The sequence below is a fragment of the Nyctereutes procyonoides genome, unplaced genomic scaffold (assembly GCF_905146905.1).
Source record: "Nyctereutes procyonoides isolate TBG_1078 unplaced genomic scaffold, NYPRO_anot_genome, whole genome shotgun sequence".
Taxonomy (NCBI): Eukaryota; Metazoa; Chordata; class Mammalia; order Carnivora; family Canidae; genus Nyctereutes; species Nyctereutes procyonoides.
The window spans coordinates 24543034-24565640 of NW_026575139.1; the positions used below are offsets into that span (position 1 = coordinate 24543034).

The 22607-nt window shown below is 53.5% G+C and overlaps 1 protein-coding gene across 1 annotated transcript; it reads left to right on the top strand.

The window, feature by feature from the left end:
* The first annotated feature begins 6947 nt into the window (after window positions 1-6947).
* Window positions 6948-22440, top strand: RPS6KL1 (ribosomal protein S6 kinase like 1). The gene is made up of 11 exons (XM_055304541.1): window positions 6948-7019; window positions 8285-8572; window positions 9797-9921; window positions 10800-10892; window positions 16554-16601; window positions 16968-17100; window positions 17907-18515; window positions 18946-19035; window positions 19212-19294; window positions 20577-20672; window positions 20980-22440. The coding sequence occupies exons 2-11, from the start codon at window positions 8308-8310 to the stop codon at window positions 21073-21075; spliced, it is 1638 nt and encodes a 545-aa protein (XP_055160516.1). The 5' UTR covers window positions 6948-7019; window positions 8285-8307; the 3' UTR covers window positions 21076-22440.
* Window positions 22441-22607: the final 167 nt, after the last annotated feature.

Sequence of the window (22607 nt, forward strand, 5' to 3'; positions counted from 1 at the left end):
AATAAATAGATAAATCTTTAAAAAAGGAAGGAAGAACGTCAGTGAAAGTCTTTGTAGATGAGATTAGCATTTGAATAAAGCAGATGACCTTCCCCCAGGTGGGTGAGCAAATGGATGGAGGAAAGGAGAATTCATTCTCTGCCTTGACTGAGCTGAGACCTTGACCTTCTGCCCTTGGCCTTGGACTTATACCTTCAGTTCTCAAGCTTTAGACTTGGAGTGGAACTTATACTATCAGATCTCTTGGTTCTCTGGCCTTTAGTTCAGACTTCTCTAGGTTGCTAGCTTGCAGATGGCAGATTGTGGGTCTTCTCAGCCTCCATAATTCCATAAATCAATTTCTTATAATAATAAATCTACCTACCTACCTACCTACATATCTATCCTACTGGTTCTGTTTCTCTGAAGAATCCTAATACAGTATAAAATGTCAATAATATATAGTATTGTTTTGTGTCTGTATTTAATGAATAAAAATCTAAAAGCTATCACACTGTAGGTAACATTTGGGAACTGTTTTTACTCAACAATATGTTTTGGAACTTGCATGTTCATACACACAGATTTAGTTCTGATTCATTCTTCTAAAATGCTGAATAATAGGGATATCTTGGGTGGCTCAATCAGTTAAGCATCCAACTCCTGATTTCAGTTCAGGTCATAGTATCAGGGTTGTGAGATTGAGCCCGGTATTGGACTCCATGTTCAGTGAGGAGTCTGCTTGAGATTCTCTTCCTCTCCCTCTACTCCTGCCCCCTCTCATACACACTCCCTCTCTCTAAAATGAATAAATAGGGATCCCTGGGTGGCGCAGTGGTTTGGCACCTGCCTTTGGCCCAGGGCGCGATCCTGGAGACCCGGGCTCGAATCCCACGTTGGGCTCCCGGTGCATGGAGCCTGCTTCTCCCTCTGCCTGTGTCTCTGCCTCCCTCTCTCTCTCTGTGACTATCATAAATAAATAAAAAAAAAAATAAAAAATAAATAAAATGAATAAATAAATCTTTAGGAAATGCTGAATAATAATAATTCGGTACATGAAATGCCACATTTTATTAATTTATTTTTATATTGATATTCTATAATATACTGAATTTGAAATGTTTTCCCAATTTTTTGATATGGCTGGCAATGCTGCCATGAATATCCATATACATCCTTATGTATGTGGGCAAGTGTTTTCCTGGATTAAATATCTAGAAGTGGAACTGATAGGTCATTGATTACATGTATTTCTACTTCAAATGGTTCTGAGAAACCAACATTCAAAATGTATAATTACATATCCCTCCCACTACGAATATTTAAAAGGCACTTTCTACCCAAAGATTGTACTGACATTCTTTGATATTTTCTTTTAATAATTTGAGATTGTTCTGGTTCTTTTTCATCTAGAATTTTAAACTTGGATTTATTTTTATTTATGAGTAGGGATTAATTTTTTTTCCACAAGTTGATTTAATTGTGCCAATACTTCTTATGAAGAATTCATCCCGTCTCACTGGTTTGAAATCGCTTTTTTATCCTAAGTCAAATCTTTCAAGATGCATGAGTTTGATTTTGGGCTCTATTCTATTCTTATCCTCTATTAATGCATACCCATCACCTTTTTTTAAAATTTCAGCTTTAAACAAAACAAAACAAAACAAACAAACAAACAAACAAATAAATAAAATTGCAGCTTTATGGTACATCTTTTTATCTGGTAAGGCGAGCTCCTAACCCATTTGTTCTTTTTCAAGGGGCTATTGTTGCACATTTATGTATACTGTCTATAATCACCATGAGATCTATGTGTTTATGATTCTTTAAAAAGATTTTTTAATTTATTTATGAGAGACACAGAGAAAGAGGTAGAGACATAGGCAGGGAGAAGCAGGTTCCTTGGAGGGAGCTCGATGCAATACTCGATCCCCAGGCCCTGGAATCAGGCCCTGAGTCAAAGGGAGATGCTCAACCACTGAGCCACCCCAGGGTCCCTATTATTGGTTTTCTCCCTTAAGAATGAAAGCTCCAGGAAGGGTTTTTTTATTTGTTTCATTCACTACGATATCTTCAGTACCTAGAACAGAGTCACACCCATAGCAGGCCCTCCGTAAGTTTTTGTGAAGTGAATGAATAGACATAGGAATTTTAGAAGCATCCTCTCAAGTTCTATGAAGAGTCCTTTTGAAATTTTGACTGGAATTGCATTGGATTTTTAAATTAATGGTGGGGGGAGAATCAACATCTTTACAATGGTAGTCATCCTATTACAAAACACAGCACTTTTATTTGGGTCTTTTTGTGTCTTTCAATACAATTTTATTGTTTTCTCCATGAAGGTCTTGTATTTCTAATTAGTTTATTTGTAAGTATTTCACAGTTTTTGTTACGATGATGAAAGGGATTTAAAAATTATTATATTCTCAAATTGTTATTGCTGACAAATGGGAAAGATCTTGATTTGTAAATATTGATCTGGCATCCAGCCACTTTGCTGAACTCATCAATTGTTGCTCTAGGTTTTCCAGGTAGATAATCACATTATCAAAAGTAATGGAGATTTGGCCTCTTCTCTCCCAATCTTTAAACTTCTTGTTTGTTTTTTTATTTCTTAGCCCATAAGTTGTAACATCCAATATATTTTTTAAGAGTAGAGGCATTGGTTCATTTCTGACTGCATTGGGTGTATCATTCCAGATGGGTCAGGGTACGCTGCAATAACAAACAGTTCCAGATCTTGTGGTTCTACACAATAATTTGGTTTCTCGTTCAAATTCATTTCTCACACCTCTTGTCCAATGCAAGTCACGGGGCAGGAGGAGTTCCTTGTTGTTTCTCAGAGAATCAGGCTGAGGGAGGCCATGTGCCTCCATGAGCACGCTTTTATGTTCCCCGTGGTAGGAGGAAAGGGGCGGAGTGAATTATACACTGGCTTTTGAAGCTTCCACCCTGAAGTAACTCTTGTTCTGTCCATTAACATTTCAAAGCAAGTCTCATGGCCAAGCCCCTTCCAAAAGGGCAGAGAAGTGTGATCCTACCATATGCCTGAAGGACAGCTGGACCCTGGGAAAGCTTCTAATGCCCTACCATTACATATGGTGTTTGCTCTAAGTTTCTGGTAGATAAGCCTTTATCAAGTTAAGAAGGAGGTTCATAAGTTTGTTTAGAGTTTGTTAAGTAAAGAGTTTGTTCTTATCATGAATGAGAATTAAATTTTTTCAAATGATTTTATGCCATGCCATCTGTTTGATGTGCAAATGTTATTTTTCTCTGTGAATTTGTTAAGACATTTATGCATGCCGTTTCTCTGCCCAGAAATTTTCCTCCATTGCCCTCTTCAAACACTTCTCCTGGTTAATTCTTTCTCATCCTTTGGGGCTCATTCATTCATTCAGCAAATATTTACTGAGCAATACTAGGTACCAGATGCAGTTGTAGCCACTTGGGATAAGTCAGTGAACAAAGCAGATAAAAGCCCTTGCCCATGTGGATCTTGCCTGGAGGCAAGGAAAGAAAAGAAACATATAAAAATAAGTAAGTAAGTGATATTGCATGCTAATGGGCTGAGAATAATGGAAAAGAAGTAGAATAGGGTAAGGGAGAGGGGGTGTTGGGAGGGTGTAGTCAGTAGGTCTCTCAAGAAAGTGACAGGAGGGCAATGAGTTGAAGCAAGGCTAGGGTTTACCAGGCAGATGTCCAAAGGCAGACTATTCCAGGCAGAGGGTAACTGCAAGGCAAAAGCTCTGGCATGGGAGCGCTGGGTGCATTCCAGAAGCAGTGAGGAAGCTAGAGTGACTGGTGTTGAGTGAGTGAGGCTAGGAGATGAAGCTGGAGAAATAATGGAGAAGGGTGATCATGGGAGCCTTGGGGGTCATAGTAGAGACTGAGTTTTTCTCAGGAGAAGGATGGAAGCTCTTGCAGACTTTGGAGCAGAAGAGGGACAGGATCTGACGTGGGCTTTGAAAGGATCCACTGACAGTGTTGAGAAGTGCCTGGAGGGTGGCAAAGGTAGAAACAGAAAGCCAGGAGGAATCCTCAACAGTAAATCAGGTATGAGAGTATGAGATGAAGATGGCCCTATAAAAATCATACCACTGGAGGTGGAGGTGAGAAGTGGCGGGGGTGAGAAGTGCTCAGAGTCTGGATATATTTTGCAGGAAAAACCAGTATGATATTCTCATGGATTGGATGTAGAGTGTGAGAAAATAGAAGCCAAGGTGACTTCAAAAATTTTGGCCTGAGCAATTGGAAGGATGGAGCTGGAAGAGAGTTTAGATAGACGTCTCAGGTTGGGGAGGATAAGGAGGTCCAGTTTTTTTTTCCTTTTCATTATGATCATTTTTAAATTGAGATGTAATTCACATACTGTTCACCTCTTCAAAATGTGAATTTGGTGGTTCTTAATATATTTACAAGTGGTATGACCATCACACTAATTCCAGAACATTTGTTGATCCCCAGAAGAAATCTATTCTTTAGCCACTCCCCATTACCCCCTCCCTGAAATCTATTTTCCATCCCTATGGATTTGCCTGGTCTGGAAATTTTATATAAATGGACTCATACAATCTGGTCTTTTGTCTCTGCTTTCTTTTCTTTAGGATAATGTTTTCAAGGTTCAACCACAAGTCAGTACTTCATTACTTTTTCTTAAAGATTTTATTTATTTATTCATAGAGAGAGAGAGAGAGGCAGAGGCACAGGCAGAGGGAGAAGCAGGCTCCATGCAGGGAGCCTGACATGGGACTCAATCCTGGGTCTCCAGGATCGTGCTCTGGGCTGAAGGCGTCAATAAACCGCTGAGCCACCCGGGCTGCCCTGTAGGCTGTATTTTAAGACTGCAGTTCTGGATTTGTTGAATTTGAGACATTTTATTAGACTATTAAACTTGAATGGTATGTGAATTATATTCAATTTAAGAAGAGCAATTTCATTTTTATTTTTTTAAGATTTTATTTATTTATTCATGAGAGGTACAGAGAGAGAGGCAGAGGGAGAAGCAGGCTCCATGCAGGGAGCCCGATGTGGGACTTGATCCCGTGTCTCCAGGATCACGCCCTGGGCTGAAGGCGGCACTAAACCACTGGGCCACTGGGGCTGCCTACAATTTCATTTTTAAAAAGATTTTATTTGAGAGAGAGACAATGAACAGCATGTGAGTGGGGAGGGGCAGAGGGAGAGAGATAATCTCAAGCAGACTCCCTTCTGAGAGTGGAGCCAAATGTGGGACTGGATCCCACCACCCTGAGATCATGACCTGAGCTGAAACCAACTTGGATGCACTGACTGAGCCACCCAGGCACCGCTCCCCCCCTTTTTTGAGAGAGAACAAGTAAGTGGCCAGGGTTTGGCAGAGGAGGGGCAGAGGGAGAGACTTAAGCAGACTCCACACCCAGTGCAGAGCTACATTCAGAGACCCACACCAAACTCCATTTCACCACCCTGAGATCATGGCCTGAGCCGAAATCAAGAGTTGACCACTTAACCAACTGAGCCACCCCACCACTCCAGCCAAGAGCAATTTCAGAGCAATGTTGAAGGGTCATCACAGCAGGTTCAAGAAAGAGTAGGAGAAGAGAAGCTGGAAACCGTGAGTATAGACCTCTCTTTCAAGGAGCTTTGCTGCAAACCTAGATAGAGGGAGGAGTGAGGAATGAGGCCAAGAGTGGTTTTATTTTGTTTAGTTTTCTTGTTTTGCTTTTAAAATGGAAGAATCAACAAAAAAAAATAAATAAAATGGGAGAATCAGTGTTATGCTTGTATCAGATGAGAATGATTCAGTGGAAGCCAAAAACTAATGATGCTCTCTACTTAATGATTAATTAAGGAGAGAGAGGGGAAGCTTGCTGGTGCCGTGTCCTGGAGTAGGTGATGGGTGGGGCTGATCCCAAGTGGAAGCTGGCCTTCAATGGGGCACAGACAGGTCATCTGTGGGAAGAGGTGGGGAGGCAGTATGTGGGTGCAGATCTGGCTGGTGGGCAGATAGCAAATAGAAGAGAGCTCCAGTGTTTTCAAGGAAAGGAGGAAGCACCTGTCTGACTGGGAGTGAGGACAGAGGAGGAGACATTGGGATTCAGGAAAGGGGAACCGTGTGATAAGGTATCTAGGGGAGAGCAAGTGCGCTAAAGTCAGTATGAGTGCAGCACTGGGGTGCAGGTGAGGTCTGCATGTCCAGTTCAGATATCACTTCCTCCAGAAAGCCTTCTGACCGCCGGCCCAGGTCATTCCCCTCCTTATAAGTCTCATAGGCCCTGTGGTGCTCCTTTCACACAGCTCTGACCACACCTGGAATGAAATATCAACTGTGTTCTTTAGTTCTTTAATCCCTATAGCCCTCCCTAGACGGTAAACCCCCTGAAAGACGTGAGCAGAGACTGTTCCAGCGCTGGGCCTTAGCATCTCACTCCTGCGTAGCACCGTCTCAATACAGAAGTATTACATAGTTGAATGAATGAATGAATGAATGAATGAATGAAATAACAAATGAGAAAAGTCCCAACGGTAGCATGCACGTTTTCTAGTCAGCCTAGATTTCCTTTTTTTTTAAAAAAAAATTAATTTATTTATTTGGAGAGAGAGCCCCAGGGCGAGCAGGGGGAGGGGCAGGGGGGCGGGGGAGAGAGAGAGTCCCAAGGAGACTCCTCGCTGAGCGCGGAGCCCTCCCAGAACTCGATCTCAGGACCCCGAGATCATGACCTGAGCTGAAACCAAGAGTCCCAGCTCGACGGACTGAGCATCCCTGCGACCGCGGCTGGCTTATTTCCGGGGCGGGCTCTCGCGCACCCCTGGGTGATGCTGGACACCCCCACCCCTTCCCGGGGAGCTGGGGCTTTAAGGGCCGGCAGAAACGCAGCCGGGAGCTGATTGGCGGTTTATTCTAACGCTAGAGGATGAGCTCATCCGCAGCCAATGGCCGGGCGCGGCGGCGGAGCCCTGCACCTGGCTGGAGGCGCGGCCGCGCGGCGGGGCGCGGGGTCGGGCGGCGCCGAGGGCTGCGGCAGGTGTGGCGGCGCCGACCGGGCTCCCGGCTCGGGCAGGTACGCGCTGGGCCCGGCTCCTCCTCCGCGCCTCGGTCCTGCAGGCGCGGGCGTCCCCTCCTCCCCCCCAGCACGCTCCCCCCCGCCCCCCGCCCCACCGCGCGGGTGGCGCACCTTGTGCCGGGGCTCGCGGGCTGGGCGCCCCGCTTCCCTGCCCCGCGGGACCCAGCCCGGGGGGTGGCCCGGGGCCCTGACTCGAGCGGCCCAGCCCCGGGCCTCGGCATCCCCCGCCCCCATCACAGGCCTCCGAGCTGCTTGTCCCGGGTGGGGGGGGGGAGCAGGGAGGGTGCGGCTTCCCTCCACCCGGCATCCCGGCCCGGGTTGAGGTCCCCGCCGGCTGGGGGATGTGGGTTTTCCTCCCCCCCCCCCCACTCCCCATCCTGTCCTATCCGGCCTGTCTCTCCGCAGAGGCAGAGGTGGCCTCGTCTTGGAAGTTCAGGCCCTGCCCTTCTCCCTGGGGCCTGAGAGCACAGGTGCCACTGAGGCTGCGGGGTGGGGGTGGGGGAGCAGAGGCGGCTCTGCCGGCCTCTCTCAGAGCCCTTTCCTTCTTATCCTTTTGGCCACTTGTGTCACCCACTGCTCAGGGAGGAGCTGCTGTCGGGTCCTTGGAGGCCATGTGGCCTCCCTGGGGCCCTGGCCCTGCCCTCCTTCCTCAGCCTCCATCCAGAATCTGTCACTTGGACGTTTCATTTGCCCACAGATTTAAGGCCTGGCCTTGTGCCTAATTCTCTGCCAGACTTCTGTTGGGGCGGTGGGGGGGGGGGGGTCCTCACTTGTTGACCTCCGCACCAAAGAAGATAAAGCAGGGATAATCTCTCCTGTTCAGGGAGGTGCCATTGAGCTGAACCCTGAAGGATAAAGGAGATTTCTGTGTGAGGATTATGACCAGGAACACAGGCAGGATGGAGGGAACAGTGTGAGGAACAGCCTCGGCGTGTGACCAACAGATGTTTACCATGTGCTAGATACCAGTTTGTCTGTGAGATGCTGTGAAGGCAGTTCTGGATCACAGATATCCTCCACTGTCTCCAGTGCTCAAGAAATACCTGTTGATCTGAATTTGAAATGAAAGAGCCCCAAGTATCTTGTTATTCTATTATCACCCTTTAGAAAAGGTCTGGCCCCGTAGAGGGATGTTACCCACATTAGCTCTGATCCCTCCAGGCCTTGGAGGAGAGTGTTAGTCTCCCACTTTTCAGGAAACCAGGGTGTGGACGGGGTGTTGTTCCCAGCCGGGTCCTCCCTAAGGTGTCTGTTTGTTTCAGGTCCCCACCACAGCGCAGCAGCCATGAGCCTGGTGGCCTGCGAGTGCCCTCCTGGCCCTGGCCTGGAGCCTGAGCCTTGCTCCCGAGCCCGGTCCCAGGCCCGTGTGTACCTGGAGCAGATTCGCAATCTGGTGGCTCCCGGGGCCTCTGACATGACCAAGCGTGACTACCTGGTGGATGCAGCCACACAGATCCGGCTGGCCCTGGAGCGTGATGTCAGTGAGGACTACGAGGCAGCCTTCAACCACTACCAGAACGGCGTGGATGTCCTGCTGCGAGGCGTGCACGGTGAGGGTCCAGCTGGGCAGAGAGGGGAGCTGGTGGGGAAGGGGGACTTGGGGCTCCCCCGACCACATCCTCTGTCCATCTGTGCTGAGTGAACAGGGCTCTGGCTGGCCCCGCAGTGCCTCTGTGAAGGGCGGTGATAATTGCTGGCATTTATTGAGCACTTCCTATATGCCAGACACTGGTCTAAGGGCTTTACCTGTATTAACTCATGGGAGCCTCACAGTAATGGGAATTACTATATATGTTGATGATGAAACATGTAGGAACTATTTTTATTCCTATTTGCCAGATGCAAAAACTGAGGTACCAGGCAGCTAAATCACTTGCTTAAGGGTCCATAGCTATCAGGGCAGATCTGAGGTTTCAACAGTTGGGGCTCTAGAGGCTGGCCCCCAACTCAGCACACTTGCCTGTCCCTAGACACTGGGCTCCTGCCCACTTGGGGCCTGCCTTACAGTGGGGGAGACTGATGAGTTGGCTGATGGGTAATTACCATCTTGGGTGGGAAGAGCACTGAGGAGGAAATGAGGGGAGAAAAGAGAGAAGTTGAGGCCAGGTTGGGCCAGTATAGGGTATTTTCTAGAAGTTAGAACTTTGAGCCCTGAAGAACAACAGTAGGCGTATTGTCCAGCTGAAGGGCCAGGTGGTGTTCCAGAGAGCAAGCTTGCCAGCAGCGTGTTCAGGGCAAAGGGAGGCATTTCCTCTCCAGGGGAAGGATCCCTGAGGGTGGTCAGACTGGGGGTCGGAGTCGGGCCCTGCCTCAAGCTTCCCACCCCCCCTGCCAAAGAGACCCCTGACACCTGGACTTCTGACCACTTGGTGAATCCGTTCCTCTTCCAGTCTGGGTCCCCACTCTGGTCTTTTCACACCGGGTATCAGAGATGGTTAGGGGAGTGTTCTCTGGGAGCTTCTGTCTCCTTCTCTGAAAACAGACATGGAAATCCCTACACTGCTCCTTCTCAGGGTGCAATGACAGCCAGTGGGGTGGCGGGTGCCAACCATGAAGTTGAGGGCTGACTGTGGTTCCCAGCCTCTCCCTCCATCTCCTTTCTCCGCCCCCACCTGCCAGTCTCCCACCCAGAGGAGGGCCGGGGAATGGGTGTGGGGGCACCGCCTGCAGACCAGCCTGAGAAGTAGGCACTGCTCTCCTGTGCGGGGCAGAGGGAACCAGAACCCCAGCCCTCCGGGGCCAGGGTGGGTCCTGGTGACACCCTCGCCCCACAGTTGACCCCAACAAGGAGCGATGTGAGGCCGTGAAGCTGAAAATCACCAAGTACCTGCGGCGGGCAGAGGAGATCTTCACTTGCCACCTGCAGAGGACCCTGGGCGATGGAGCCAGCCCTGGCACGGTGAGGAGGCCCTGCCTGAAGGCCTGCGGGCTCTGGGGGAGATAGGTGGGGCCCCCCCCTGCGGGCCAGAGGACTGTCACCTCCTGTCCCAGGCTGCAGGGCAGGCACTGGTACGTGGTGCATGCCAGGGGCAGGGCTACCCCCCTGCCGTTCCCCTGCTGGCGTCCTCTGTCTCCCACACCATCCTCGTCCTTTCATCTTCAAACACTTAGTGAATCATCTCCAGGCCTGTCTCACACCACCGCGCAGGGTAAACACACACACACACACACACACACACACACACACACACACACACACACCACCTCCAGACGCCCATGCGCAGCTCATGCACAAGCCTGATGTGCACACACTCAAAGTTTCCCACATCTGTGGAAGTTTGAATGGGTCCCAGTGAGCACAGCTGACCCGTGAAGAAGTCGGGTTTGAACTGTGTGGATCCACTTCTCGGATTTTCTTTGATAAACGCACAGCAGTGTTGTCAATGTATTTTCTCTTCTGCATCTTATTAGGCTGCCTTTCCCCAAAGCAGGTGCCTGGGCCACGTGCCTCGGTCTTTGAGGTGTGTTCCCTGAAACCCACAAGTTCCTGGGTTATGTCCCCAGCCCCAGGAGCGCCTACATCCCATGGGTGGGGCTTTCAAGACAGGGCTTCTGAGGCTTGAGGACTCCCTGGGCCTTGGAGGAGGGTTGGCTGGGGGGGGGCACGGAGGTGGAGAGGGCTGTGTGGGCCCCTGCCAGTCAGGGCCAACTTCTCTATTCCCTGGGGGCAGGAGGGAGCTCTGTGTACCCCAGTTCTGCCCACTGTGCCCCTGCTGTCCTGGCAGCTGGAGGAGGGCTGCATCCTGAGTCTGCGTGACCTGTCTCCCACCTCTGCAGGGTTTCAGCAGCCTGAGGCTCCGGCCCATTCGCACACTGAGCTCTGCTCTGGAGCAGTTGAGGGGCTGCAGGGTGGTTGGGGTCATCGAGAAGGTGAGTGACGTTGTGCATGCAAATGGTGGTGGTGGGTGGGGAGAGAGAGCAGCTCCCCCGGCTTCTGCAGAAGGGGCTGGAAAGGGGTCAGTGGGTCCAAGGCAGGGAGAGCAGCTGTGTCCAGTGGTTCCCTACTCTCCCCGCCCCCCTTTCCCCCCCCCCCCCCCGCCCCAGCACACATCCATCAGGTCCTAGAGAGGAAAGAGGGGAACTGAAGAGGCAGATGGTCCCTTGTCCACAGCCCGCAGCCAAGACAGAAAGGCCCTTCCTCAGAGATTCAAGACAGAAGCCATAGGAGAAGCAGTGCCCGGGGCACCCTGCCAGGCACACAGCACCCTGCACTCCCCCCATTTGCCCACACATTCCCTGTGCACCCCAGGGCTGCGGCCACCCTCTCCCCACCAAGCATTGCTGAGGAGTTCCTGTGGTGGAAATGTACACCCCTCTCCAGAAGCCTGTCCTGCTCCCACAGGGGCCTCGGCAGCTCTGCCCCTTTCCTCCTGCACCCCTCCCCATCCTGACCCCATCTGAGGCCCTTTCCCTTAATTTGGGGCAGGCAGGAAGATGGGAGCCGACATCGACATCGCAGCCTGTACGTGGCACACTCATTAGGGGGAGTCAGATGGATAGATACTTGGGTCAAATGAGACCTGAGCCTGTAGCCTTCGATCGCCCTCCACCCCCAACCCAGGCAGCACCTGGGTAGTTGCTAAAGTGGTTCTTTCTCAGGCCTGCTGTTCATCAGAATCACCTGGGGGGGGCTTCGTAAAAAGAGATGCCTGGGCCCCACCCCAGGCCTGTTGAGTCAGAATTTCCAGGGTCAAGCCCAGGCATCTGTAATTTAAACACTCATCGGGGGATTTTGCAGAGCCTGGGAGCCCACAGAGGATGGCTGCTTGGTGCACGGTGCGGCCACAGCAACCCCATCACCTCCCCGTTGGTTTTCCTCAGCTGTAAGTGGGATAAGAATCCACCCTCCCGCCCCCGAAGGGGGCATGTGGGAACTAAAGTGAAATAATTTTTGGGAAAGGCCTGGCACACGCTGAAACATTTGATACGTGTTTGATGGCTCTAAATGCTAGTGACAAGAGCGAGCCGGAGAGAGGCGTGCGGGCTTCCCGTCCCCCAGCCGCGCTCCAGCTGCTTCCCCGGGTCCCTGGAACAGGCCCCAGTCTGTCAGCCAAGGCCCGGCCAGCTTCCATCTGCCTTCCCTCCAACTACACTAGTCTGCGTGGCCGCAGCCCAGCACAGCGGCTCCCACTGCCAGGCCAGGAGGTGACCGCCACCGCCTTCTCGTCACCGGGGACCCCCGCTGCACTGTAGGTGTTGTGGAGAGAAGGGCTCCAGGTCAAACAAGCGTGGGTTAAAGTGACATGACTTTTTTAATTATCCCAGTTTGCAGAGCTCTCAGGATGTGAACGTATACCATGAGTTTCCGAGAAGGAGGTCTCTAGTAGAATTTCCCGAATTTGTTTGACCCCAGGACACACATAGGCAAAGGATTTTCAGAATCTAGTATTCTGAGGCCTGTGCACGTGGAAAGCATACATTAAGGCCAAGCCCAACCGTTCTGTCTTGAAATTGTCTTTCTTTGCATTTTTACCCTTTCTTGGGCACCGAGCTTACCTCCCCCCATCGCCCACCCCCCCTGAGATCTAGCTTCCTTTTCTTGTGTCATTTCCAAGTCGGGACACCATCTTCCACAAATAAGGAGAGGTGGTAGGGCCACTGGGCCAGGTCCCCGCAGCCAGGCCTGGATGTGCTGTGGGTGCAGTCAGTCCTACAGCCGTGGCCGGGCACATCCTGGCAGGAGGGCCAGCTGCCCAGGGGCCATGGAGGGGCAGAGGGCCTGCTCAGGAAGCCAGGAGCGCCCCCCAGAGATGCCCAGTTGTCAGGTTAGCTGGTCTGGAATGGGGGTTCCTAGGGGCTAAAGAGGTACTGGCAAGGGATAGGGGGCTGCGGGGAACTGTGGGTCGGGTCAGGGACTAGATAGGCCTCTGGCTACAATACCCAGGGGTTTGTTCTCGGGGAGCATGGGAGGGCCTGAGAGATAACACCACGTGTTTGCTGAGCCTCATGTAGGAGCCAGGGATGGGGAAGAAAATGAAGGCCATCCAAGTTTACTTCTTGTTTTTTTGGCTCACCCCAGGGGTGTTTTTTAAAATGATCATTACTTACCAACATTTAAAAATTGGCAGGTTTCGTATAGAAATCCAGATTTCCTGCTTCTCCTGTAAGATTGGAAGATCTGGAAATGCTGGCTCACATTCTCCAGTAGCAGCCAGGAGTAGGGGAGTGGGGGTGCTGTCCGTTTCCATGGGACACCAGTCCTCTGGTTTGCTCCTGCCCCTGCCCTGCCCCCTTGGTTCACATCCCAGGCCCCTGTGGGGCGTGGGGTTTGGGAATCTGTTTGGAACTTTTGGATTTGTTTGCTCCATGAGAGAGTCCTCCTGGGATTTTGATACTTTGGGCATTACTTAAAGGAAGGGTTAATGTGTCTCACCAAAGCTTTCATTGTTCCGTGTCTCAAGAACTCAGTGGGTATCTTAAAAAAAAAAAAAAATTCCCTTTATAAAAAGATGCAAAGGGGGCGCCCAGAACTACCTTCCACCCTCCAAATGGCAACACTCACCTGACATTAGTAAGGCACATTCTCATTTGCAAAACTGTTGCATTAAACCCTCTAGGTGGCCCTGGGGGAAAAAGCACTATCCTGCACAGCCCCATCCAGGAAGGGGCCACAGAAGACTATAGAAGTTCAAATTAGTTAAAATGAAATATTCTGCTTCTCATTCACACCAACCACATTTCAAGGGCTTGATAACTTTTCATATGGTTAATGGCTTCTGTATTGGACAGTGTAGCTATCTTTTTTTCATGTTCTATTGGACAGTACTGCATTTTATTTTTTAAAATATTTATTTGAGAGCTTGCTCGCAGGGGTGGGGGCAAGGGACAGAGGGAGAGAGGAGAGAGAAAGAGAGAGAAACCCAAGTGGACTCCGCACTGAGCACAAAGCCCAATTCTGGGGGCTCTGTGTCATGACCCCGAGATTGTGACTTGAGCCAAAACCAAGAGTCGGACACTCAACTGACTGTGCCCCCCAGGGGCCCTGGACAGTGCTGCGTATTAATAATTATCTTAGGGATCAATGGGTGGCTCAGCGGTTTAGCGTGTGCCTTCGGCCCAGGGCATGATCCTGGAGACCTGAGATCGAGTCCCACGTCGGGCTCCCTGCATGGAGCCTGCTTCTCCCTCTGCCTGTGTCTCTGCCTCTCTCTCTCTCTCTCTCTCTCTCTCTCTCTCTCTCTATCTCTCAGGAATAAATAAAATCTTTAAAAAAAATTGTCTTACAGAGAATGGAACGGAGTCATAACGTCAAGTGACTAGCTAGTGCTCTGTCCCCAGTTAAACTGAGCAAAAGAGGAAGGGGATTTTTTATTTGCTTGCTTTAAGGGGAAAAATGCTCCCTCTGCTTTTGAGATCGGAAAGAGAAAGGAGTTGAAACAACATCTATATATTCCCCACCATCCTACCTAGTTCCAAGATAATGGCTATTAATGTACTGGTTTAATTCTTTCTAGATAGGGATGTGTGTGTGCATGCGTGTATTAAATATACGTATATATTTAAACACACTCATTCCAGAATACTGATCAAGTTTTGTATCTGGCTCTCCCCAGCCATCACTGCTGGCTTTTTGGACTCTGTATGAGCGGACCTTTGCCAGGACAAGGTGGTAGGGAATCCCACTTGGCAAGCGACAGTCGGGACTTATCCAGGGTGTCAGTATTTGTGGGAAACTTGATTCTCTTAAATGACCCCAGAGTTTTCTTCCTTGGTTTTTCAGACATTGCACAAATTTGGTCAAGGAGCTGGGGCCAGGCTGGGATCCATCTCTGGCTGTTGGAGGAGAGACCTCTGGCGGTCGGAAGGCATGCATCTCTGCTGCCTCAGGAAGGGCACTGGTGATGGGGGCACTGAGGTCCAGGGTGGAGGGCAGCGCCCCCTTGCAGTTAGGTCTCCAGGGCTTGGGGATCAGCCCTGGCAGGATTCAAATCCTGGTCCCACCACCATTTAGCAGCGGGACTATTGGTAACATCACATCTCTGAATCTCAACTTCCTCATCACTAAAATGGGTCATTAATAATGCTCATGTGGTAGGGCTGTGGGGGCTACAGTGAGACAATCCCTCTAAAGCACCTAGCACAGAAGAAGAGCTCTGTAGCCAGCATGGGGTCCCCCGATGACAGTGTCAGGAACAGTCAGAACAGGTTACTGAGGGTGTCTTACGTGGCTGCTGTGATGGGGTCCTCCTCCTGACCCACAGGAGCTATGATGTGACCCCATTTTGCAGTTGAACAAGAGAGGCGGTGTGATGTGGCAGGTGGGAAAACTAGCATTCTCCTGGCCTTTATAGAAGCAAAGGGCTTTTCTGGTTTTTATTTTGTTTTGTTTTAAAGATTTTATTCATGAGAGACACAGAGAGAGGCAGAGTCATAGGCAGAGGGAGAAGCGGGCTCCCTGTGCAGAGCCCGATATGGGACTCGATCCCGGGACCCCTGGATCACACCCTGAGCCGACACTCAACTGCCGAGCCACCCAGGTCTCCCTAGGGCCTTTCTATTTATGACCTTAACAAATCAGTAATGTAATTTGTAATTCCTGTTGGGTAGATGAGAACATTCACTTGCCCAGGTTTTAAACTCATTGCCCCTTTGCCACCCCAATCCTCGGATGCAGCCTTTGTGATGGCCTGGTGGCCTGACCTCACCTCAGGGTGGCGAAGTGTCTGCAGGGCAGGCAGGCAGCCGAGGAGTCACAACAGCAGGGTGGTGGGCTTGCCCCCATCTGCCCCTCACCTGGCCAAACCTCCTGCGTTCCTGCCCCAGCTGCCCCTGCACTCTCCTGTGGCTGGGGCCCACCCCTGCCCGTCACAGAGATGAGTCAGGGACTCAACTTCAAACAAGGCCCTGACCCAGGGGTTGGCAGGGTGCTGCCTCAAACCAGAAGCCACAGGAGAAGAGGGCTGCTCTCCCAAGACAGCCTCCAGAGAGGGGGGTGGGCAGGCAGGGGAAGCGACCCGAAGGAGCATGCCGAGCCCGTGTGTTCCCGGGTACAGCTCGGCCCGTGGGTGACCTTGGGCCGCACTCTCAGAGCCTCAGCTGCTTCATCTGTAAAATAAGTGATCAGAAGAGGTGACTGGCTCCAAGGTCCCGCCCAGCTGTGACACCCACAAGCCTGCAGGATGGACCACTCGCCGTGCATGTATGAGGCACCTACAGCATCCCTCACTGTGCGGGACTCTGGGAACATGGGGCTCCCTGCCCTCATGTTGCTTATAGCCAAGTGGGGAAACAGGAAATGGGACGCTGTGCCAGGGTTCCCTAAGGGAGAGCCCAGAGAGCACTGGGGACAGATTCAGGCTCCCAGGCTGACCTGAGGGTTGGCACCTGCGCTAATCCTGCCGGTCTGACAAAGGTGGATGAGCAGGACAGGATCGATGCCGGCTTGGTGGGGGCCAGGGGCGTGGTCTGTACCACTACAGCCTGCCCTGGAGTGAGTTGGCCTCGATGGGGGGGCCTGGGGGGCTGGGGCTCGGGTCATGGAGCCCCAGAAACTAGTACGTGCCTTGACCGGTGCCTCCTGGATCTTGGCAGGTGCAGCTGGTCCAGGACCCAGCAACTGGAGGGACCTTCGTGGTGAAGGCAGGTGCCACCTAGTCCCCTGCCACTCTGCATTCCCCCTGGGACTTGGAAACCTCCCCTGTGGGGAACCTCCTACCCCACGCTCCCTCCAAATCTAGAAGCTGCTTGGTCTGCCCCTGAGCATGTCCCCTGCCTCCCAAAAGCCTGTCCTGTCTCACCCTTATTTCGGAGGGTGGGGGGCCTGGATTCCATGGTGGAAGTGAGGGTGAGGGCCAGGTCGGGAATTGGGGGGGGAGGCGGTTGCTCCTCAGGGGTGGCATCTACCCCTTGTCATCTCTTTGTGCCGAGAGCCAGGCTAGGACACCCCCTGGCAGGGCACCCTCTCTATTGGTCTGGCCCCAGCTGACCTGCCTGCCCTGCCCCCAGAGCCTGTCCAGGTGTCATGTGGCGAACCGGGAGCGGCTGACCATCATCCCGCATGGCGTCCCCTACATGACCAAGCTGCTTCGGTACTTCGTGAGTGAGGATTCTATCTTCCTGCAGCTGGAGCACGTGCAAGGTGAGGGGACCTCAGGGCCCTGAGCTCCTCAGGCCTTTGGCATGTCCTCTTTCATCTCCTTAAAATGCCAAGCACGAGGAGGGGGTAACTTGCACCAGATGTGCAGCCCCAGCCAGGGGACCCAGGTGCGCTGGGGGCGGATGGCAGGATCAGGCTGTGGCCTCCGTGAGGTGCTGGCAGGGGGCAGGGGACACCTTGAGGGGGAGGCTCACGTCCTGGGCAGTGAGGGAGTTGGTGCAGATGTACCCTTTGTCACCTTTTCCTCCAGTCTCGGCTCTTCACTTTTCTAGTCTGTGCCCATTCTTTGGAGTGGCCAAGTGGGATAGTGGTGCCTGAAGCCATGAGGACAGCAATGGGGTCACGGCACAGATATTTATCGATCACCCTATTATAGCGATTTTTTTTTTTTAATGAAGGACACATGGATCATGACATATGGTCTTTGCAGGTCCCTGCCTGGCCTTCTTTTATTTTTTTTTACTTAAGTTTTATTATACTGTTCTCTCTAAAAAAAAAAAAAAAAGAAAGAAAAGAAAAAAAAGAAAGTAGAAAGTGTAATATATTGAGCACTGGGGAACCTACCACCCAAACCAAGGACAGGAGTGATGATTTACAACTACCTTGTGGTTAAGCCCCTATTTTGTGCCAGCTTGTGAGGCAGGGTCCCCTCTGGGTGAGTCAGAGGGACAGCAGAGGGCATTCCAGGCTGAGGAGGAAGGGGCACAGGTGAGGACATGAGGGGAGGCAGGAGTTGGGGACCTGGTGTCCACACTCTTCCTCTCCCCTGCCCCCGCTGCATGGCCCAGGAGGCACTCTCTGGTCCCACCTGCTCTCCCAGAAGCACCCCCAACAGCCTGGGCTCAGGTCTGGCTTCAGCCCAGAAAGGACGAAGTCTTCACTCAACTCACCCCGCGGCCTCCAGACCCCAGCACTGCTCCCCATGGGCCCCACCCACCTGCAGGACAGGATCCTTCTGGAGCCTCCACGGACTTCTCGGAGTCTTTCCCCAGCCAGGGAGGCCCCATCCATCACTCCATGGAGAGAGACCGAAGGTGACCCCTCGGCCAGGACCCATACCTCCTGCCCCTCAGACCTTCTGAAGGCCCCAGGTGGCCGCCTGCACCTCCAAACTGGGCGAGGACCTGGCCAGAGCTCGGACATGAGGCCCTCTTGGGGGCTCCCTTGGGTTCATCAGGGGGCTGTCCGGGTGCTGGGGGCCTGTGGCCGAGGCCGAAGCCAGAGCCGCCCCTTAGCAGATCGGGCCAGCCCAGGGTGCAGCAGGGGTGCCTGGTGTGTGAAGGAAGAGCAGGTGAAGCAGTGGGCGGCCGAGACGCTGGTGGCCCTGGAAGCACTGCACGAGCAGGGGGTGCTGTGCCGAGACCTCAATCCCCGGAACCTGCTTTTGGACCAGGCAGGTAGGTGCCTAGGCCGGGGCGCAGGGATTAGGCCGCCCTCACCCCACCTCTCACACGGGGCCCCCAAATCCAACCCAGCATGAGAGGGCCCCAAGGTCAAGGGGACCTCGGAAGCTATCTGCTCCCTCTGCCTCCCCCCGGCCTTTTCATGCAGGACTCCGCACAGTCTGGTTGGCCAAGGTCGAGCCTGGAAAACCAGCCCTCCCCTCCTCACCCCGAGTCCAGGGCGGCCCTCCTCAGGGATACCTGGTTGTCTCTGGGCCTCAGGGGACCAGGCCCGAGGGTGGCTGTGCCCAGTGTGGCCGCTGGCTCCTGCTCTGTGACTTGTGGGGGGAGGCTCTGGAGTCCCCTCCCCATGTCACCTGCTCAGTGATGACGGACCATGATTTTTGTTCACCTTTATTCCTCCCTGCACGCACTGGATGAGAAGGTCACATCCGGCTCACGTATTTTGGCCAGTGGTCAGAGGTGGAGCCTCACTGCTGCAGGGAGGCTTTGGACAATCTCTACAGCGCCCCAGGCAAGAAGGGAGCGGGGATGGCGGGGGGGTGGTGTCTAGATCTTGGGTGCCTCTGTGGGTTGAGCTGGGGGGCACTGAGGGTGACAGAGGGAAGGGGCCACGTCTGGGTAGGACGAGTAGAGTGGAGACCAGCCCTCCTGGGTGAGGCTGGGACGTGTGTGTTCTCATTCCCACAGAGGTGGGGGGGATCTCTGAGCTGACGGAGGCCTGTGACTGGTGGAGCTTTGGGTCTCTGCTGTATGAAATGCTGACTGGAACTGTGAGTAGCTGGGCCGGGTGTGGAGCTCTGTGGGTGTCACTGTGCGCAGGATGGGCTCGGCTTAGTCCAACCAGCCAGTGTGGGGGCTGAGGCTACCTGGTTCTCCAAGACCTGGCTGTCCCCACCCCCCAACTGCCCCCACAGGCCATGAGAGACCTGGGAGGCCACTCTCACCCAGGTCACGGATACACGGAGCACCCCTGCCACACTAGTGGCTGTAACAAGTGACTCTGTCGGCTTGGGTAAATGAGAGTTGAGTTGGGATAGTCAGGGAAGGTTTCTGGAAGAGAACACATGGGTGCAGGGCTGGAGGGAGGATGGAATGTGACACAACTCTTCTTCCCAGGAAGGCTCCTGAATCATCATCCCCCAAGCTCTTCCCACTGCTCGTTCCCCACCCACACACATCTGGGCTGTAACCTCCAGATTTTGGCTGAAGGACGGGAGAGGGCCTCCATCCTGGCCGGCAGCTGCCCTGTCCAGCCCCGCTCAGCTGAGGGCTCAAAGCTGCCCCTGCAGGCAGCCCTGCTGGGGGCGGGGGCCTCCGCCCTCTGTGCCCTCCATGAGCTCAGCACCACACCTGGGGCAGGGAGGGAAAGGCCAGACCACAGTTGGGCAGGAAATGACTGAAGTGTGGCCTGCCATCTGTCCAGGCGCCCTCTTGTCATTGTCCCATAGCTGGGGCCTCTGATGCTCCTGGCTGTAAACAGCCCCCAAGAGTGGGGTTCTCTCTCACCGCCTCCCACCGCTTCTCTAGCCCAGGGCTCCTGGCCTTCCTCCTGGTTGCCTCTTGGGGCTCTGACCCCCAAAAGGCCTCTCTGTGCCCCAGGGCTGCACCGTCCTGGGGCGCAGGGAGGTCTTGCCGTGGCCCTGATGGTGGCATACTGTGGCCTGCTGTGCACATCTTCTTTCTGTAAGGAGACAAGGGCCAGTGCTGTTCCTGGTAGAGTGCCTGCCCCGAATGCAACCCAAGATCGATGCTTCTGGCAAGCTGGGAGCCAGGGGGACTTGGGTTCAAACCCTGAACTCCACATAAATCTCTCTACCTCCCCGAGCCTGCTTCTTACCTTTAAATTAAGGATACTAGGACTTACTCTGATGGCTGTTGTGGAAATTATGGATCAGAGATGTCGGGCATCTCCCACTGCCTGGTGTGCAGTAGCTCCAAAGCAAAAGGCAACCATCATCCCCATCGGAGGGGACGCGGGGGGGGGGGGGAAGCAAATCTTGGCTGCCACTAGGGTGTACACATCCTGGAGTTGCCCCCTCCGTATCTTCCCAGGCACTGTCGCAGAGCCACCCCTCGGGAATCCAGCCCCATACCCAGTTACAGCTGCCCGAGTGGCTCAGTCACCCAGCGGCCTCTCTGCTGACTGAGGTGAGCTACAGCTGGCCTTGCGGAGGTGGCTTCTTGGCCCGAGGGTGGGTGCTGGGAGGGCACAGCCCTGGTATGAACGGCAGCCCCACATGCTGGATGTCTGATGCCGGGTGCAGGAGGGTGATGGGGACAACAGATCTGTATATGCTGGTGGCCAAACAACACAAGTCCCCCAGGGTACCACTGGGGGTTCCGAGGGCCAGGAGGCTAGGAGTGGTGACTGGGGACCCCCATCATCCCCCAGACAGCCCATGCCTCTGCGAAGGGGCTGGGAAGGCCTGCTAAGCCCTCTGGGCTTTTTCCACAGCTGCTGCAGTTTGATCCTGCCCGGCGCCTGGGTGTCAACAAGCTCAAGGCCCACCCCTTTTTCAGCACTACCCAGTGGAGCAAACTGGTGGGGTAAGAGAGGGCAGAGTGGGTCGTGGAAGCTGCTGGACTGGTCTGGATCTCCTTTCCCCTCTGCCTGCCACCCAGAGCTGGCCCTCTAATCAGTGACCCTCAGACAAAGAAGCCAGGGCAGCTGCCCTTCCTGCTCAGCGCCATTCCTGGGCACCATCGTCCCCCTCGCCACCGCCCAGAAGGGCCTGGGCGTTCCCCAGCCGGCTCTGCAGACCCTCTCTGGTCATTGCTGAGGGGGAGGGACCGGGAGCTCACCCGCCGGGCAGCTCGAACCCTCGGCCCATCCATCCTCCACCCGCCAGTCAGCAGCTCCCTCTACCTTGGCTGCAGACCTGCCGTGCTGAAGGGTGCCTTCCACAGCACGGCTCCGAGCTCCTGACCGCCTGCTCGGTGGGCTGCAAGCTTTCCTGACTCACTAGCTGCCACGCGCCCGCTTGGGACAGCTCTGGAGACTCATCTCAGGATACTGGTCCACTGGCTCAGTGGGCCCCAACCAGGGCTGCCCCGCCTGCTCATCCTAGCCCGGCAACGAGCGGGCCTCTCTGGCTCCCAGGCTACTCCTGTGGGGGGTGGGGAGGCTGGGGAAGCAGGAATGTCACAGGCATGAGGTGAGCTGGGGGACAGGATGAGCCACTCCCCTCCCTCCATGCCCCCTTGTGAGTTCAGACTTTGAAGAACCAAAGGCAGGCAGGAGAGGAAAAGGGGTGGGGGGGGGAGCATGGCTCTGCCACTGTCCTTTTGAAAACTGAATAAAGAGCTCCCTTCCCCAGCTAGCCCACCAGTGTGGAGAGGGGGCCCTGCCTGTGGGCCTGAGCGGGGACCACAGTGCTGCAGCCTCCAGGCTGAAGCCACTACCACACTTCGTGCCCATTAGGACTCCCTTCTCTCTTCTCGGACGTTTGTCCTGTTTACCATTTTGCATTTTCGTCGTGAGGGTCCACCTCAGCTCACCGTCCACTGTGACTTCACAAAACACATGGAATGATTGCCTAAGCTTTTAGCCAGAAGCAAAATATTTCTGGTCCCTGAAGAGCTGGGGTAAGTAGTTACCCCAAAGACAGCCCCCTCCCCAGGTTTGGGGGCCGTCTTATTCCTCTCGGTGCTCACCCTGTCACTGGGGTGTGGCCCCTAGGACACATTTCCACCAGACCTCTGCCCCCAACTCCCTGGTTCCAGTGTGTCCCCACCACCACCAGGTGGCGCCTCTGACAGCTCCAGTCGGGCTGTGAAGGCCCAAGGCTAAGTCTAGGGGTAGGGAGCGCTCCTGCAGAGGGCACCCGGGGAAGCACAGCCTGTGTGCATTTTCCCTGGGGCTTGTCCATACCGCCCCCCCACCCCCCTGCCCCCCAATAAAGTCTACTGCTGCCTATGGTGTCCTGGCCTCCTGAATGCAACGAGCAGCCCTGCCAAAAGGGAGAGCGGAGGGCTCCCCCAGAGAAGCTCCAGGACAGTAGAGAGCTTGGAGTCCACCAGAAGGTAGGAGGTGGGGCTGGTGAGGGGCCTGCCAGCCTGTGCCCTGCAGAGAAGCTTTGACCT

Excerpts from the sequence above, each read along its gene's own strand:
- RPS6KL1 (XM_055304541.1), top strand. The coding sequence starts at position 8,308 with ATGAGCCTGGTGGCCTGCGAGTGCCCTCCTGGCCCTGGCCTGGAGCCT. Across the intron at positions 8,573-9,796 it reads CCTGCTGCGAGGCGTGCACG|TTGACCCCAACAAGGAGCGA; the intron begins GTGAGGGTCCAG and ends CTCGCCCCACAG. Across the intron at positions 9,922-10,799 it reads ATGGAGCCAGCCCTGGCACG|GGTTTCAGCAGCCTGAGGCT; the intron begins GTGAGGAGGCCC and ends CCACCTCTGCAG.